The sequence below is a fragment of the Neomonachus schauinslandi genome, chromosome 13 (genome assembly GCF_002201575.2).
Source record: "Neomonachus schauinslandi chromosome 13, ASM220157v2, whole genome shotgun sequence".
Lineage (NCBI taxonomy): Eukaryota > Metazoa > Chordata > Mammalia > Carnivora > Phocidae > Neomonachus > Neomonachus schauinslandi.
This window is the reverse complement of record NC_058415.1, coordinates 72604511-72624462: the sequence shown is the minus strand read 5'-3', so window position 1 is coordinate 72624462 and position 19952 is coordinate 72604511. Positions and strand designations below refer to the sequence as shown.

The 19952-nt window shown below is 37.3% G+C and overlaps 1 protein-coding gene and 1 pseudogene across 7 annotated transcripts in view; both read left to right on the top strand.

The window, feature by feature from the left end:
• The window catches only part of PTBP3 (polypyrimidine tract binding protein 3), a 126678-nt gene that overhangs the window by 46865 nt on the left and 59861 nt on the right, over window positions 1-19952 (top strand). For 4 of the 7 annotated variants that reach the window (XM_021691712.2, XM_021691713.2, XM_021691711.2 and 1 more), the window contains 2 exons: window positions 15490-15659; window positions 19298-19444. In XM_021691712.2, the coding sequence (XP_021547387.1) occupies window positions 15490-15659; window positions 19298-19444 (317 nt within the window). Of the gene's footprint in view, window positions 1-397; window positions 553-15489; window positions 15660-19297; window positions 19445-19952 lie in introns of those variants that run through there. The other 3 variants (XM_044920718.1, XM_044920716.1, XM_044920719.1) reach the window with 2 other exon arrangements.
• LOC110581818 lies at window positions 9895-10867 on the top strand (annotated as a pseudogene).

Genomic DNA, 19952 nt, shown 5'->3' with positions numbered 1-19952 from the left:
CAGGAATGCAAAACAAATCTGAAAAGTAGCCAGAGGGAAAAAAGCCCCATTTTATTCAGTAGAACAAAGGTAAGAATGATACAAAATTTTTTGTCTAAACTGTAAGCAAGAAGACAACAGAGTAACATCTTTAAAGTGCTAAAAATAAATAAATCATCTATATCCATTTAAAGTTTCAAAAATGAAGTTAAAATCAAACTTTCTTTGAGGCATACAAGAGCTGAGAGCATTCGTCAGTAACAGATGTCTGTTACATGAAATGGTGAAGGAAATTCTTCAGACTTGAGGAAAATGATACCAGGTGGAAACTTGGGTCTGTACAAAATGGTAAATATCCACAAAGTGGATATATGACTTCTCCCTCCTTTTTTTTTTTGGTTTGTTTTGTAAATTTAAGATAATTGAAGGAGGATTCTGGGAATAGTGGAGTAAGAAGCACCAGGAATCTGACTCCCTACCTAGACAACAATTGCACTGACAGACTCTTTCTGTAATTTGGAACTCTGGAATCTATTGAAAGCTTGCAAGTTGTTCCAGAGGAAGACTTAGAAGGTAAATTGTGTTTTATTTTGGTCAATTTCAGCTCTTAGCACAGTAGCAGCCACCCATCCTCTGCTCTTTTTTTTTTTTTTTTTTTAATTTTATTTATTTGGGAGAGAGAGAAAGAGAAAGCACGAGCCGGGGGAGGGAGGTGGGGGACTGGGTGGAGGGGGAGAGGCAGAAGCAGGCTCCCCGATGAGCAGGGAGCCCAATGCGGGGCTCCATCTCAGGACCCTGGGATCATGACTTGAGCCAAACACAGACACTTAACCGACTGAGCCACCCAGGTGCCCCCCAGTAGGTACGTACATGTTCCAGAAGCAGCTTATAAATAGCTTGAGGGAGCCAACATGGTTAGAAATGACCATGTCCTCTTAATTTTCAGGAATCTGTGTTCTGATTGTTAATTGCTTCTTCTGAGCGCACAGTTGCAGACAAAGAGGCAGGCAGCCATTGTCTTTGCATCTCCTCCTATTGTAGCAAACTATCCCCCCTCCTCCTATGACTTCTAGTGAATTCAAAGAGCTGGCACTCTTTCCCTCTCCCTTCATTTTTCCTCTTTCACCCTTTTTGGGAGTGAGATATTAAAGACTAAGACATTAAAAAACAACTGCATCTATAGGGAAAATTAGAAAGTGATAGTACATGCCTGGCAAAAGGCTCAAAGAAACCAGAGAAGATCTTAAATTTACATAAACCCAAGGCTGATTCTTGGTACAGAGATAGCTTACAACAATCAAAAAACAAAAAACAGTAACAAAAACTTAGAAGACCCTGAAGAAGGGGAAGAATCTGATTTTCAGAGTTACCACAGTCCCAAATTATTTTTTAATAAAGATTTTATTTTATTTTAAAGATTTATTTATTTTAGAGAGAGAGGGAGAGTGTGTGCCAAGTGGGTGGAGGGATAGAGGGATAGAATCTTGAAGCAGACTCCCCATTGAGCACAGAGCCCGATTCAGGGCTCAATCCCATGACCCATGCCTGAGTCAAAACCAAGAAGTCAGATGCTTAACCAACTGAGCTACCCCAGGCACCCCAATAAAGATTGCATTTTTAAGTAATCGCTTCAGCCAACATGGGGCTTGAACTTACAGCCCTGAGATCAAGAGTCAGATGGTTCACTGACTGAGCCAGCCAGGTGTTCCACCACAGCCCCAGATTTGTTGAAAAACATGAGTATAAACATCCAAGAAGCTCCAAGTAAGGTGAACTCAAGGAGACCCACATGAGACATATATAATCAAACTTTCCATAGACAAAGAATCTTGAAAGCCAAAAGAGAGAATCAACTCAGCACATACAAGGGATCCTCAATAAGAATATGAGCATGTTTCTCATCAGGAACTTTGGGGACCAGAAAGCAGTGAGCCTAAAAGAATGAAGATTTAATTTTTTTTTTTAGTCCTGTGTTTGGCAAAACTGTCCTTCAAAAGTGTCTTTGTTTGTGTTTTAGTTTAAATAAATTTGATTTAAAAAAATAAATTAGATCATTTATGTGTAACACACTTGACTCTAAAGTCCAATCACAGATTAAGAAAAAAAAGGAGGGCTGCCTGGCTGTCTCGATTTGTGGAATGTGTGACTTCTGATCTTGGGGTTGTGAGTTCAAGCCCCATGTTCGAGGTAGAGATCCTAAGGGGCACCTGGGTGGCTCAGTTGGTTAAGCATCTGCCTTTGCCTCAGGTCATAATCCCACAGTCCTGGATTGAGCCCCATGTTGGGCTCCCTGCTCATTGGAGAGTCTGCTTCTCCCTCTCCCCCCTCCCCCTTCTCCTTTTGCCCCTCCCCCACTCGTGCACACACGTGCCCTCTCTCTCACTCTCAAATAAGTAAAGTCTTAAAAAAGATGTGGTGTGTATACACACACATACATACACATATGGAATGGAATGTTATTCAGCCATAAAAAAAAGAATGAAATATTGCCATTTGCAATGACGTGGATGGTGCTAGAGAGTATTATGCTAAGCAAGATCGAAAACAAGAAATACCGTATGATATCCCACCAACAGTGCATGATGGTTCCTTTTTCTGCACATTGTCACCAACACCTATTCTTTCTTGTGTTACTGATTTTAGCCATTCTGACAGGTGTGAGGTGATATCACATTGTAGTTTTGATTTGCATTTCCCTGATGGTAAGTGATGATGAGCATCTTTTCATCTGTTGACCATCTGCATGTCTTCCTTGGAAGAAATGTCTGTTCATGTCTTCTACTCATTTTCTAATTGGATTATTTGTTTGTTGGGTGTTGAGCTTTATAAGTTCTTTATATATTTTGGATACTAACCCTTTATTGGATATGTCATTTGTAAATAACTTCTCTCATTTCGTAGGTTGTCTTTTAGTTTTGTTGATTGTTTACTTTGCTGTGCAGAAGCTTGATTTTGCTGTAGTACCAATAATTTATTTTTTCTTTTGTTTCCCATGCCTCAGTAGACATACCTAGAAAGAATTTGCTACAGCCGATATCCAAGAAGTTACTGTCTGTGTTCTCTTCTAGGATTTTTATGGTTTCAGGCCTCACATTTAGGTCTTTAATCCGTTTTGACTTTATTTTTGTGTGTTGTGAAAGAAAGTGGGCCAGTTTCATCCTTTTGCATGTTGCTGTCCAGTTCTCCCAACACCATTTGTTGACGAGACTCTTTTTTTCCCATTGGATATTCTTTCCTGCTTTGTCAAAGATTAATTGACCATATGGTTGTGGGTGTATTTCTGGGTTTTCTTTTCTGTTCCAATGATCTGTATGTCGGTTTTTGTGCCAGTACCATAGTGTTTTCATTACTACAGCTTTGTAATATAACTTGAAGTCTGGAATTGTGGTATCTCCAGCTTTACTTTTCTTTTTCAAGATTGCTTTGGTTGTTTGGGGTCTTTGGTGGTTCCATACCAGATTTTAGAGGATTGTTTGTTCTAGTTCTGTGAAAACTGCTGTTGGTATTTTGATAGGGATTGCATTAAATGTGTAGATTGCTTTGGGTAGTGTAGACATTTTAACAGTATTTGTTCTTCCAGTCTGTGAGCATGGAATGTTTTTCCATTTCTTTGTGTTCCCTTCCATTTCTTTCATCAGTGTTTTATAGTTTTCAAAGTACAGGTCTTTCACAAGAGCTGCATTTTTAAAAATGTTATTAATATAAAAACTAGCATGTGACTTATTTGTAGCTCTACATTTTTTCCCATGTAATTTAGGAGACTAATGCATTTAAAAGAATTTTTAGTTCGTGTTTTGGGGCACACATGTATAAGGTTATAGTATTGTAACATCAGCAACAGAAAGGGTTGGGGATAGAGGTGTAGAGGAACAGAGTTTTTGTATGTTACTGAAGATAAGCTGGCATAAATTCAGATTAGAGTGTTACAATTTGAAGATATGAAGTATAATCCCCATGATAACTACAAAGAAAATAGCTGTAGAATATGCACAAAAGGAAGTGAGAGTACTTGAAGTCATAGAGACAGGGAGTAGAATGGTGGTTGCAGGGGCTGGAGGAAGAGGGAAATAGAAGGAGTTACTGTTTAATGAGTATGGAATTTCAGTTTTATGTGATTAAAATAGAGTTACTGAAATGGATGGTGGTGATAGCTGCACAACGTTATGAATGTGTTTAATACTACTGAATTCTACATTTGAAAATGGTTAGGATAGTGAATTTTGCTATGTGATTTTACTACAGTAAAAAGAAGGAAAGAAAGGGAAAAAAAGTATAGATTCCTCTCTATGGAAAGGTCTCCCAAGATACATTAAGTGTTGGGGTGCCTGGGTGGCTCAGTTGGTTAGGCGTCTGCCTTTGGCTTGGGTCATGATCCCAGGGTCTTAGGGTTGGGCCCCACGTCGGGCTCCCTGCTCGGTGGGGAGTCTTTAAAAAAAAAAAAGATACATTAAGGGATGCCTGGGTGGCTCAGTCGGTTAAGCATCTGCCTTTGGCTCAAGTCGTGATCCCGGGGTCCTGGGATCGAGTCCCGCATCGGGAGCCTGCTTCTCCCTCTGCCTGCCGCTTCCCCTGCTTGTGTGTGCGCTCTCTCTGACAAATAAATAAATAAAATCTTTAAAAAAAAAAAAAGATTAAGTGTATAAAACATGATGTAAAAAGAAAAAAGATAATTGACTATTTAAAGCAAGATAATAGTAATATATTTGGGGGTTATAGCATATGTGAAAAGTAAAATAAAAGACGGTAACACAAAGGTTTTGATGAGGGAAATAGACATATACTTTGAAAAGTTCTTACATTATACCTAGGTTTTACCATTTGAAGGTGGACTGTGGCAAGTTAAAGATGCATATTGATGATTTATCCCCAGTGCAGTCACTTAAACAAAAGTAAACAAAGAGTATAAAGATTCTAGTTAAAAAGCAGAGATTAGGGGCGCCTGGGTGGCTCAGATGGTTAAGCGTCTGCCTTCAGCTCAGGTCATGATCCCAGGGTCCTGGGATCGAGCCCCACATCGGGCTCCTGGCTTAGCAGGGAGTCTGCTTCTCCCTCTCCCTCTGCCTCTCCCACTGTTCATGCTCTCTCTCTCTCTGTATCTCTGTGTCTCAAATGAATAAATAAAATCTTTAAAAATATATATGTATTTTTTTAAAAAGCAGAGATTATCTGCCTTTTGTGTTTATATGTTTCATTTATGCATGACATAGTATCTTTTCTTGAAAAATTGATTCCTTTATTATGAAATGTCTCCTCATCCCTGGTAATATTCCCTTTCCTGAGGTCTGCTTTATTCAATACCAGTACAGCCACTCAGCTCTATTGTGATTCCTGTTTACATACTTATCTTCTTCCATTCCTTTTACTTTGAACCTGAGATTTTATATTTAAAATGAATTTCTTCTGGGACACTTGGCTGGCTCAGTCAGTAGAGCATGTGATTCTTGGTCTTGGGGTTGTGAGTTCAAGCCCCACACTGGGTGTAGAGATTACCTAAAAATAAAACTTTTTTAAAAAATGGATTTCTGGGGCGCCTGAGTGGCTCAGTCGTTAAGCGTCTGCCTTCGGCTCAGGTCATGATCTCAGGGTCCTGGGATCAAGCCCCACATCGGGCTCCCTGCTCTGCGGGACGCCTGCTTCTCCCTCTCCCACTCCCCCTGCTTGTGTTCCCTCTTTCACTGTGTCTTTCTGTCAAATAAATAAAATCTTTAAAAAAGAAAATGGATTTCTTCTTCACATCATATAATTGCGTCTTGCTTTTATCAGACTGATAAACTCTACCTTTTATTTGGAATCTTTTGCCATTTCCACTTAATAAAATTATTTGACCTGGTTGGTTCTGAGCCTGCCATCTTGCTATTTGTTTTCTATTTGTCCCATTTATTCTTTGTTTCCTAGCTTTCTTTAGGCCATTTTTTTAATATTTATTATTTATCATTTTGTGTTCCATTGTATTTATTTGTATTTCTTGGTAAGTGTATATATACCTTGAAAAAATATGTATAATTTTAATATATAATAATATATAAAAATATATAAAGTATATATGATTTTTATTTGCAATATATACAATTTTATATATAGCATGATTTTTATTTATAATGTCATTTTTATTTATAATCAATATATAAAATATATAAATATATAAATTGTTATATATATACACAATTACAGAGCTTCAAAATATATAAAATGAAAGCTTATAGAACTAAATAAATAGACAAATTCACAGTTATAGCTGCAGATTTCAAAACTTCTATCTCAGTAATTGGTAGCATAGTAAATAGAAAATCAGGACACAGAGAGGGGTTGACAGACTGTGACATGTGGGCCAAATCTGTCTTATTTGCCCATTTTTATATTCCGTGTGACCTAAGACTGATTTTTACATTTTTAAATTGTGAAAAATATAAAACAAAGAACAATATTCTGAGATACATGAAGCTTATATGAAATAGAAATTTCAGTGTTTATACATAAAACTTTATTTGAACCTAGGCACACTCCTTTATTTACATACCTATGGGTGCTTCCATGCTACCACTGTAGAGTTAAATAGATGCAACAGAGATTATATGTCTCACAAAACCTAAAATATTTATGTAGCCCTTTAAGAAAAAGTTTGTACATCCCCTAATATAGACGTTTTGAACACTAATAACCAGCTTGTTTTAATTGACAATGGAACGGTTTCTGTAACACTATTAGAATACACATTTGTTTAAGTTCACATGAAATAGTCACCAAGATAGGCTATATTTGGATCCTAAAACAAGTCTCAGTAAAGGTGAATGCATTAAAATTATATAGGGTTAGTTCTCTTACTTCATTAAAATTATATTAGAAATCAAAAAAGTATAATCCTCAATATATGGGGGAAGTTTTCCGAATTACTTATAGAAAAGGTAACAACCCATGGATCAAATATGTCACAAAGGAAATTAGAAAATATTTTGAATTGAATTAAAATGAAAACACAATTTACTAAACTTTGAAGGGTGCAGCTAGAACTGTTCTTAGAAGGAAACTTAATAGCTTTAAATGTTTATATTAGAAAAGAAAAAGGTATAAAATGAATTATCTACGCTTCTAAGCATAGCAGAGAAAAGCAAGTGAACTCCCAAGTAAATAGGATGAAAATATTAAATATGAGGAGCTTAGATTAAGGACATAGAAAACAAGCAGTAGAGAAAAAATAATGAAACCAATAGTTGTTTTTTTATAGGTCAATAAAATTGATAAACTTCTAGGTTTATCAATGAGAGAAATTACCAACATCAAGAATGCTTCTATACATTAAAAGGCTAGTGTTACAGACTGAATGTATACCTCCCAAATTCATGTGTGTAAGGCCCAATCTTCAATGTGATGGTATATGGAAATGGGGCCTTGGAGTTGGAGCCCTCGTAATGGAATTAGTGTCCTTACAAAGAGATACCGGAGAGCTTGCTCTTGCCTCCATCCCTGCCATGTGAGGACACTGAAAAGGTGCCTTGTCTATAAGCCAGGAAAAGAGTCCTCATTAGAAATTGAAATGCTGGGCGCCTGGGTGGCTCAGTCGGTTGGGCGACTGCCTTCGGCTCAGGTCATGATCCTGGAGTCCCGGGATCGAGTCCCGCATCGGGCTCCCTGCTCAGCGGGGAGTCTGCTTCTCCCTCTGACCCTCCTCCCTCTCGTGCTCTCTGTCTCTCATTCTCTCTCGCAAATAAATAAATAAAATCTTTAAAAAAAAAAAAAAAGAAAGAAAAGAAAGTGAAATGCTGGCACCTTAATTTTGTGTTTTATTTTTTTTAAAGATTTTATTTATTTATTTGACAGAGAGAGTGAGAGAGGGAACACAAGCAGGGGGAGCGGGAGAGGGAGAAGCAGGCCTCCTGCAGAGCAGGGATGGCAGGGCTCGATCCCAGGACTCTGGGATCATGACCTAAGCCGAAGGCAGACACTTAAAGACTGAGCCACCCAGGCGCCCCCGGCACCTTAATTTTGGACTTCTAATCTCCAGAACTATGAGAAAGTAAATTTCTATTGTTAAACCACCCTGTCTGTTGTATTTGGTTATAGTATCTTAAGCAGGCTAAGACAGAGATTAAGAAAATATTATGAACAATTTAAAGCCAGTAAAATGAATGAACAGGCATTCATTCAGTTTAGAAGTGGACAAATTCCTTGAAAAATACAAAGTACCACAACTGATGCAAAATGGCTAGAAAACCCAAATAACTCTATACCTGTTTTAAAAAATCAAATTGAGAAAGAAAGTTAAAACCTAATAACTTTATTTAAGGAAATAATAATACAAGTGCTATACAAATTCTTTCAGAATATAGAAGAGAAGAACACTGCTTAATTTATTTTATGGAGTTAGTATTACCCTTGATAACAGGAGGGGGAAGAAAACTACAGATTAATATCCCTCATGAAATTGGACCCAAAAATAATATTTAGAATGCATTAAATTAAATTCAGCTGTATATCTATGGAAAGGAGATCACATATCATGACCAAGTCAGAATTATTCCAAAAATACAAAGTGGTTTACCTTTTGAAAATTAGTGCAACATACTCTATTAACAGAATAAAGAGAAAAACTTTATGATCATCTTAATATATCCTGCGATGGCATTTGAAAAATTCAGTTTTTATTTATGATAAACAAGACCCTCAGCCACCTAGGAATAGAAGGGAACGTGTTTACCCCGATAAAGGCATGAAACTACATCATACTTAACGGTGTAAGGGAATCCTGTCCGCTGAAATCCACTGTGATGCAAGTATGTCCAATCTCATTATTTCTGTTCAACTTTGTACAAGAAGTTCTAGCCAGGTCAATAAAACTAGAATAAGAAATAAAAGGCAGGGACGCCTGGGTGGCTTAGTCAGTTAAACGTCTGTCTTCAGCTCAGGTCATGATCCCAGGGTCCTGGGATCAAGTCCCGCATTGGGCCCCTTGTTCAGCGGGGAGTCTGCTTCTCCCTCTGCCTGCTCTGCCTGCCGTTCCTCCCGCTTGTGCTCTCTCTCTCTCTCTCTGACAAATAAATAAAATATTAAAAAGAAAAATAAAAGGCATACGTGTTGGAAAGTAAGGAATAAAGCTGTATATGTAGGAAATTCTAAAGAATTACTAAGGTTGCAGGATACAGGGTCAGGAATATGTGTAAGACCATTACACTGAAAACCACAGAACGTTGTTAAGGGAAATTAAAGAAGGCCTAAATAAATGCAGAGAGAAATAATGATGTATATGTTTTGGATGACTCAAAACTGTATGATGTGTACCTGTATGATGTGTACCCAGATAAGTACCTGATTTCAAGAATGGTTATAAAGGGGCTGGCTCGGTCAGAAGAGCATGTGACTTTTGATCTCCAGGTTGTGAGTTCAAGCTCCACTTTGGGTGTAGAGATTACTAAAAAAAAAAACAATTTAAAAAAGAAAAAAGAATTGCTCTAAAGCTGTAGTAATCAAGACAGTATGGTAGTGTCATATGGTACATGTTTAGCTTGAGGAGGTGGGGGTTTTGGAGGGAGGACCGACTACAAAGGAGCACCAGGGAACTTTTGGAGATGGTGGAAATGTTCTGTATCTTGATTTTTGCCGTCATATGGGTATATACATTTGTCAAAAGTTGTCATACTGCATTTAAAATGTAGGTGGATTTTATTATATCTAAAGTATAACCTAATAAAGTTGCATTTTAAAAAAGATCCATATTGGGGGCGCCTGGGTGGCTCAGTCGGTTAAGCGTCTGCCTTCAATTCAGGTTATGATCTCAGGTTCCTGAGATCGAGCCCTGCATCCAGCTCTCTGCTCAGCGGGGAGCCTGCTTCTCCCTCTCCCTCTGCTGCTCCCCCTGCTTGCGCTCTCTCTCTCTCTGTCAAATAAATAAATAATCTTTAAAAAAAATAAAAAGATCCATATTTCTAGGATAGTTTTCTTGGTGGATTTCTCCAGTTTTGAGATGGGAATATATGAATTTTAAGCTTCTGGAGTCTGCTGGCTGCCCGGGCCACAGCAAATGCAGCTGCTTCAGGATGAGGTGGCAGATGGGAGTGAGCACAGGTGGCCAAGGCAAAGTCGCGGCGGGAGAATAATGATGAATGGAGCAGCCGGACCCTCGCACATGGACCGTCGTGAGCGGGTTCTCACGTTAGGCAAGAGTTTCGAGAAGCAGCCACGCTGCACGTTCCACACTGTACACTATGACTTCAAACCTGCTTCTATTTCTGTTGACACTTCCTGTGAAGGAGAGCTTACAGTCGGCAAAGGTGAACAGGTGACAATAACTGTGCCAGATATAGAGGGTTCAACTCCACCAGTAACTGTTTTCAAAGGTTCAGAGAAACCTTACTTAAAGGAATGCATTTTAATTATTAACCATGACACTGGAGAATGCCAACTGGAAAAACTCAGCAGCCACATCACTGTAAAAAGAACAAGAGTTGAAGGAAGTCGTTAACTTCAGTATCGTTGAGAGCAATGGCAGCAATAAATGCGGACTTCAGCTAGGACTCCCCATCTTGTGAAACAGTCTCCATCTGAAGACAAAATGTCCCCAGCATCTCCAGTGGATGATATTGAGAGAGAACTGAAGGCAGAAGCTAGTCTGATGGACCAGATGAGTAGTTGTGATAGTTCATTGGATTCCAAAAGTTCATCATCTTCAAGTAGTGAGGATAGTTCCAGTGATTCAGACGATGAAGAGTGCAGATCCTCTCCTTCTGATCCAGGGAATTATATCTCAGGACATCCTGCCATGTCTGCCATGCCACATTGCAGGATTCCTGATACGGATGCCGGCCAGAATAGATCTCATGACAACAGTGGCCTTCTGATGAGTACTTTAAGAAATGATTTGCAGCTGAGTGAATCAGGAAGTGGCAGTGATGATTGAAGAAACATTCAGCTATAAATATAAAATTTGTAAGATGTGATAATATATTTTATATTAAGAATCAAGATTCCTAATACTGAAGAAAATGTGTCTTAACTTTTGATGATAAAAGAAATTAAATTTGGTTCAGAATTTTCAGTTGATGTTATATTTTTGGCCTTTTTAAAGTACCAGCATTTCCATTTATTAGGCTTTACAGATGAGAAAACAGACGTTAGGTAACTTGCCCACATATTGTTAGTTAACAAGTAGCAGGTCAGGTGTTCTAGAGTTCAAGTTCAATGCTCTGTTTTAAAACACTGCTGTCTGGGCGCCTGGGTGGCTCAGTCGTTAAGCGTCTGCCTTCGGCTCAGGTCATGATCCCGGGATCCTGGGATCGAGTCCCACATCGGGCTCCCTGCTCAGTGGGGAGCGTGCTTCTCCCTCTCCCACTCCCCCTGCTTGTGTTCCTGCTCTCGCTATCTCTCTCTCTGTCAAATAAATAAATAAATAATCTTAAAAAAAAAAAAAAAGCAAAACACTGCTGTCTCCCAATTGTGAAATGTCAAAACAATTGATTTATAATAAATGCCCATGGTTTAAAAAAAAAAAAAAAAAAAAAGACTCTTCTACTTATTTTCTTTGGAACCTGACTAATATGTAGCAGGCATTCAGTAGTTTTCAATATATTGTTTAATAAAATCAAGATTTTTTACAAGCTAAGTATTTTGAATGCTCATTTTCATAATAAAATTTTTGGAAAGTCTCTAATGTATTTTTTACAGAGTAATTCTTCAGAGTCATGTATTTAATACATTAGAATTTCCTTGTTTCCTGTTGACATTTAGTAAATTATGGCCATGTGATTGCTTATATATTTTCCATTTTCAGATTATTATATTCATCAAGTCTTTGGCTATAACCTTTTCTGGGGTCATCTAGATGAGTAGTTCTTAGATTTTTAAATTCATAGAAAAATAAAATTTTTAGTTAATTTTGAGCAATGTCTTAAATTTTGCTAAGTAAGCACGTCAAGAGAAAAAAGTCACTGTCACCTACAGTCTTCATTTTAATACCAAAAAGGTAGAAAGAACATCACTTCCAGGTAAAATAGTCCTTCCTAAGAAAATCAAGACGTATTATTGATTACTATATGCTAGGCATTATACCTAGTATTTAAAGATTTTTTATTTGTTTGAGAGACAGAGAAAGTTGGAGCAAGAGTGCGAGCAAGAGCATGAGCAGGGGGAGGGGCAGAAGGAGAGGAAGAAGCAGACTCCCTGCTGAGCAGGGTGCCTGTTGTGGGGCTCCATCCCAGGACCCTGGGATCATGACCTGAGCGGAAGGCAGATGCTTAACTGACTGAACGACCCAGGTGCCCCTACATCTAGTATTTAAATATGTTATCTAATTTAATTTTCAAAATAGCCCTGTTATTATATTGATTTGTCTGGAAAAGAATTTGAGGCTCAGTTATATCAGGTAACTTGGTTAGAGCAGGTTGATTTAATAGCACATGCTCTTAACATAGTTCAGGCACTTTTATAATTCAGAACAATTAGCCTAAAATGGTGGGTTTCTATAATTGTGGGTTTCTTTTTTTTTTTTTTTTTAAGATCTTCTTTATTTATTTGAAAGACAGGGAGCACACGCACAAGCCGGGGGGAGAGGCAGAGGGAGAAGCAGGCTCCCCGCCAAGCAAGGAGCCTGAGGCGGGGCTTGATCCCAGAACCCTAGGATCATGACCTGAGCCGAAGGCAGACGCTTAACCGACTGAGCCACCCAGGCACCCCTAATGCATATTTCTCGATAAAAATATGTTACCATAGTGTTGTTGTTTTTTTTTTTTAAGATTTTATTTATTTATTTGACAGCACAAGTAGGCAGAGCGGCAGGCAGAGGGAGAGGGAGAAGCAGGCTCTCCGCCGAACAGGGAGCCCGATGCGGGGCTAGACCCCAGAACCCTGAGATCATGACCTGAGCCGAAGGCAGACGTTTAACCAACTGAGCCACCCAGGCGCCCCTTACCATAGGTCTTTATTTGATAGTCTAACACGAGCTCAAATAGCATATATAGGCATTCATTTTTACTCCACAGGTAATGATTAAAACCTCTGTTAAAGAAACAGCCTTCTAAATGTTCATTTGTTTTGGAGTATTCTGGGTAAATTGATAAAATCCTGTTGGTTTTAGGATGTTTTTCCAGTTTTTTAACACCTTGTGCTGGTTAAGAAAGCACAAGATGGTAGTATTGTTGTCTGGCCATCTAGGCTTACCAGGAGGGTGCAAAAAGGCACACCCTGTGCCCTTTCACTCCTATCTAGAACATGATATGTAGGGTTCTGATGTAGTGACAGTGTTACCATTATAATCCACATAAATCTGCACATACTTTGAAAATTTATGTCGGTGTCAAGTTGCTTGCTTTTTTCTAGGAATGGTAAGACATTTTGAGATTTTTGTGCTAAAAAATATTACCTTTAAACTTTAGTTTGGGGCGCCTGGGTGGCTCAGTTGGTTAAGCGACTGCCTTCGGCTCAGGTCATGATCCTGGAGTCCCTGGATCGAGTCCCGCATCGGGCTCCCTGCTCGGCAGGGAGCCTGCTTCTCCCTCTGACCCTCCCCCCTCTCATGTGCTCTCTCTCTCTCATTCTCTCTGGCTCAAATAAATAAAATCTTAAAAAAAAAAAAAAAAACAACTTTAGTTTGAATGACGCTTTTAACACTTGCTAACTATGTACAAAATCATTTATTCTCTGGACCTGTCTTTTCATCTATTAAAATTAGTAAGATTTATCTCAGGTATATTGTCAACTCAAATGAGGCAGGATAAGTGAAAACTAGAAACTAAGGGACATTTTAGGTGGTTGGAAGCCCATCAGGGTGTTTAAAGCAGAATAGTGATGTGATAACGCTATTTTAGTTTGGTTGGTAAGATGTTGGATCTGAGTGACGGTAGAGGGGGAGTAAGGCTAGAGGAAGGCAGAATAGAAGGGGAAGATCATAGGTGAACTTAATGACATCGAGAGTGGACGTGAAAAATGTAATCAGTCATTTTGGAGGGAAAAATCAGTATTTCTGGGTGATTGAGAGGAGGGAGAAGAATCTCTTGCCTCCCAGATTTATTTGCGGTAAATATTTGACTGCCTGTTACTTGCAGTCTTGCTGGGCATTGCTGTATACAGGCACAGCCGCTAAGGCCCTATAGGAATTGATAGTCTTTGGGGTCTGGGTAGGATGCTGCCTGCATTCATGAGCAGAACATTTGGGAGTGCTGGTTTGCGTTATTAAGTCAACCTACCCACTTGTAAGCAAGTTGAGTTCTGTGCCACAGATATGGGTACAGAATATGGCCATATAATTTTTATGTGGTCTTCATGTTATTTGTTTGCAAAGTTCCCTTAATGTTTGGGAAAATGATAATTTTAGGCATTTGGAAAGATTGTATTTTACTCCTAATAGTGCTGAGTATGTAATGAAACTCAGGGCTTTCAGATAATTTGCATTCATTCAGTCATACGTGGTGCTATTTTTGGGGAAAAACATTTCTGAATCTTATGTACATAAATTTGAGTATTCATTACAGGCTTGTCAGTTCTAGTTATTGTCAGTGTTAAAAGGATTTAAATAAAATTTAGCTGTAAACTGGGCTAATGGATTTCTTTATTGTGCGGCAGTGGTTCTCAAACTTCAGATTGCATCGAAATCATCTGGAGGGCTTGTTAAAACATAGGTTACTGGGTCCCACCCCAAGCTTCTGATTTAGTAGGTCTGGAGTAGGGCTGAGAATTTGCATTTCTAACAAGATGATGCTTATGTTAAGACCTACTGTTACATAATTAGTAATAAGATTATATTAGGAAATCACAGTTTAGCTTCTAAAAAAACGCTTCATGAAAAGATTAGTAAAAAATACATAATGCCTAAGAAATAAACTTAATTTGATACAGCTCAAATCCAAATCCCCTCAGGATGTAGTAAATATAAAATTTCTTTTATAATCTTTACTAAAAGTTATTCTTATTTATTTAGCACTAGAACTAATAATTAGGAAAATATCTTTAAAAATACATTAGAGGGGCGCCTGGGTGGCTCAGTCGTTAAGTGTCTGCCTTCGGCTTGGGTCATGATCCCAGGGTCCTAGGATCAAGCCCTGCATCAGGCTCCCTGCTCCGCGGGAGGCCTGCTTCTCCCTCTCCCTCTCCCCCTGCTTGTGTTCCCTCTCTCGCTGTGTCTCTCTCTGTCAAATAAATAAATAAAATCTTTAAAAAAAATAAAAATAAAAATACATTAGAGACCTAAACATTGTTCTCTACTCACAACAAATAGTTGACTCTTTAGAGGTAGTATTTAGAGGTATGAGATACCTCTAAAAACTTAATTTATCCAATGCTTTTCCTTGAAGTTAAAAATCAGACTTGAATTTTTAACAAATTTAATACTTGCAGTGAAAAAACAAAAACACCCATTCATTGAAGGTGGATGGTTTGTTTTCCACTTTGCTTCTCTTCCCTGATCAGCCCCAGAGTGTCCTGAATTTCAAAAACTAAAACTATCGGAGGATGAAACGTGACAATAGGGTTAATGTAGTATGTCAACCTAAAGTAGTTTCAGTAATTTCAAAAAATCTTATATTTTTTTAGCTAATGGGAATGACAACAAGAAATTTAAAGGAGATAGACCTCCCTGTTCGCCTTCCCGTGTTCTCCATCTTCGCAAAATTCCAAGTGATGTCACCGAAGCAGAGGTCATATCATTAGGTCTACCATTTGGCAAAGTTACTAATCTTTTGATGTTGAAAGGAAAAAGCCAGGTATGTAATGTTTAAAGATTGAACCACAGTGATTATCTCTGGGTATTAGTGTTAAAGATGACTTTATTTTCTTGAACTTTTCTGTGTTTTCTAAATTTCATTTGCTTTACATAAGTAGTTTTTTCAGTAGAATTTTTTGTGTGCGTGACAGGAAGCAAGAAACAAAAATATTAACACAGGACATAGAATTATCTCTTACTCAGTGACTTGTCCTTTTCTTCCTTAACAAAAAACATTTTATATTCTTAATTACAAAATAGTTTATGAAAATATCCTTTGGTTATCAGAAGACCAAGACAGAGAGAGAGGATATAAATTATACCTTATTTGGCAATTAAAGAATATTTAAGTTTTCCAAAATCTTTATAGAAATGTATAGTATATTTTAGTTTTAGAATTAACATATAGTTTCTTTAATAATTCCAAAGAGACTGTTAGAAGTTTTTCATTTCAGAAGTTAATAGGTTTTTCTTAAGACGAATAAGGAAACTTGCTTTTGTGGTGACCATGACGAAAATACAATACTTTTTATGTTAACTTGAACAATTAATCTGCTTTCTTGTTCCAGCTTAGACCCCAGTAGGATGAATTCTTTAGTTCTTTCCCAGTTTTTGGTCGTCCTGAAAACCTTTATACTGAGCATTGCTATAAGAGGAGGACAACAAATTTAGGCCCTAGATATTGTGTAATACAGTGTGATAAATCCCTATTTCTTAGAATTTTCATAAATAAGTTTAAGATACATTATAAATAGATTTATAAATAGATTGATACGTGTTGGATATGAAAGAGATTGGAAGATTCTGGCCCTTTAGTAAACTAAATAAACATTCCCATTTAATTCAGATGAAGTTATTTAAATCTGGAGAGGTTAGATTCAACTTTTGTTGTGTTTACACATTTATCGTACATCTTTTGGAGATAGTACATGCACTTGGATCTTTATTTTAATTCAGTTGCCACTATTGAGAATAGTGTGGTTTGCGTAGTTTTAAAAGAGCCAGCTTGGCCAAGTCTGATGGCTGTGAGATTTATCATGTATGTATAGCATGTACAGTATCATGTTTCATGTAGTGTATCCTGTACATTCTGTCAAATGGTTATGAGGGGCAGCAGGCAACATCACACTTTGTCTCTGCCATTGGTTCTGGATTTATTATTTATCTGTGTGCTGACTGTTAGGTTAATTGCTTATCTTTGGATCATAAATCCTGTTTAGAAAATATTTTGTTAGTAATATACTTTAGCAAGAGAGTGTCATGTGAGCCATTAGAACTACTTGTAGGTGTAATCTCTCCTATGTTACTTAGAGGTAGAGTGTTGAGGGCAGCGTGGGGGATATTTGCACCAACCTTTCTGTGAGTAGTGACTTTTGGTTTTTTCTCCACCCCTTATTATGGAAATGGATTTCTCTGGATACTTTGGGAAAACCTAAATAATTCCTTTACTGGGCTCCATGTGGAAAAATTTATTTTTACATATGAATTTTTAGGTTGTATATACTTTCAGGAAAAATTTTCTATAACAAAAATCATGTATTCCAAAGACGTTTAGCTTTTCTTTTGTGTGACTGTTAGACATTGAGTTTAGTTCTTTGCATTTATGAAGGAGTTTTCAAAAAGATCCTCTTCCCCCCCATATAGTGAATATTATTAGCAAACAGTTTACAACTTCTTTGTTGAAAAGATTATTAAAAACCAGATAGGAAGTATCGCTATAGCTATTTTGGTTACCTTGGTCATTTTTAACCTCTTAGAAAAACTAGTAAAAGTATATTACTGATATATTTGGATAGTGGTTTTAAATTGCATTGTGGACATTTATTCCTTGAAGATAGTGGAATTTTATCTGTTGTGGATTAATTAATTAATGATATTTGATCGACTGTCATGTGGCTAACATTATTACCTCATAGAATATTGTTAGTTCATTAAAGCATTTAATTGATTCACTTGTGACATTTGATTGATACAGTTAAGCATCACATTTAACATTTGTCAAGTTAGTATTCCTTTACTGGAATATTTGCCAAATAGAAACATTTAGCAAGTAATATAACTATAAACAAATAAATTGTTTTATAGATATTTGCCATTTTCTGTGTTCAGGAAATTTTGTTGTTAATAAATACATATTTTTATAAATAAATTGTAAATGTTTTATGCATAATTTGAAGTGGTTACTGTACACTTGCTCTGTTGTAGTGAAAAAGAATTGTCTAGAAATTTGCATTGATTGGGATCAGGGGTTCTTCCTGCATTTTAAATTTGAGATGTTCTTACAGGTAGTTCTGAGGGGTCAGAATGGTTACTATTTCATCTTCCTAACTAACCATTAAGATAGGGTGGCAAAACCTGTCACAGAAGTTTCAGGAGTTTTAATAGCCAGTAGAAGCCATATATAGAAGAAGACATAAGTCCCAAGGATCTTCTTCCATCTCAGCTCTTCCTGTATTATTTTTCAAATATCTGATACTGGTACAATGATTACAGATATTAAAAGATGAAATTCAGTTGAGTAAATTTTAAAGATTTTATTGGCTCTATTCAGCAGTTCATGAATTGGGCAGCATCCCATCTAGCAGATGGAAAGGAGCTATGAAGAACAGTGCAAAATGAAAAACTTTTATAGGCAGAATAGGGTGAGACAAGGAAGTTACTAGCAGAGTGAATTCTGTCAGGCAAGGTCACCTTCCTTTAGGGATGGTGGGGGTCTGTCAGGCAGATAACCTCACTAGTGCTGACCAGGTAATTCCAGATGGTTTGGTTTAAGATTCCACTCTGGGGAGAGGTTGAAACTGCTCGGTATTAAGTCTTGGTTTGGTGACTTTGGCTTAGTACAGGTGACATCATTTTGGGCCTGATGTCTCTCAATTTTTTTTTTTTTAAAGATTTTATTTATTTGTCAGAAAGAGAGAGTGGGAGCGCGCGCAAGCAGGGGGAGCGGCAGGCAGAGGGAGAAGCAGGCTCCCCGCCGAGCAAGGAGCCCGCTGTGGGGCTAGATCCCAGGACCCTAGGATCATGACCTGAGCCGAAGGCAGATGCTTAACCGACTGAGCCACCCAGGTGTCCCTCTGTATTTTTTAACACAGATCTCAAAAAAAGTCACTTGAATGACTCAAATCAATATTGACTTAATGTAGGAAGTTCTCCCATTTCCCTAATTTGAACAATTGAGCCTTTGCACATGAATGCTCTTTTTAATTGCATCATAAACTTAATTGTAACATAAACTTAATTGTATCATAAACAGCTGTTTAGTAGAAGGTAAAGGAGAGCAAATCATTATGCTCCACCCCCACCACTCCCCCGCATCTTGGAGAAGTTTTTGTTTAGGAAAGAGCCATTAAATCCAACCCCTGAAAGCATCCATTTACAGTGCTGATGCTCACCTTTATTTTTGCCTTTTTAATTATTTCTAGCTTTTAGAAAAACAGAAAAAAGAATAAAACCAAAAACCACATGAAATCATTTATTCACCTGGCAAATTTCCCAGTCCCAAGTCCTTTATTGAACCCAATTTTTCAAATGTGTTTTCAGTTAACATCAGTGGTACACTTTGAAGCAAAAGTCTTTTCATAGTTCTTAGCTGTCTTTCAAAACATGAGCTTTCACTTTGCTTTCTTGTGTTTATTGCAGGCTTTCTTAGAAATGGCTTCTGAGGAAGCTGCTGTTACTATGGTGAATTATTACACTCCTGTTACTCCTCACCTTCGAAGCCAGCCTGTTTTTATTCAGTATTCCAACCACAGAGAACTTAAGACTGACAATCTACCTAATCAAGCTGTAAGTATTAAAGGCATTTTAAAAATTAGTTACAAGAACACATGGTATAATAATGTAAAATTAATTTTCTATTTTTCAGAGGGAAAAAAATCATGTGATTTCCTTCATGTTGGGATGCGTGTAAAGATTAGTAAAGATTGTGCGTGTAAATTCTTACCTGAAGGCTTAAGTATACTACTTAGAAATAGGTTTGAAGTTATGGTATTAGGAATTGTGTTAGTTTTGCCTTGAAACTTCATGAGTAAAAGAAAAAACTTATATTCTTATCTATCTCTTAAAATTTCAGATCTAAAAGGAACTTTTTACAGAATATACAGAATATATAACAGAGGCATTAAGAATCTGAGTGAAGCTTCTGTTGTGATGTTAAGTAACTGAACTTAACATTTAAAATGTTAATAAGAATTTGTATAGAAACGGTCATTAAATGAATTTTGACTCTTTCAGATGAATGTGGAATGTAGAATATCAACATCTCTAACCTAATTTTTCAGTTTTTATTTTGATA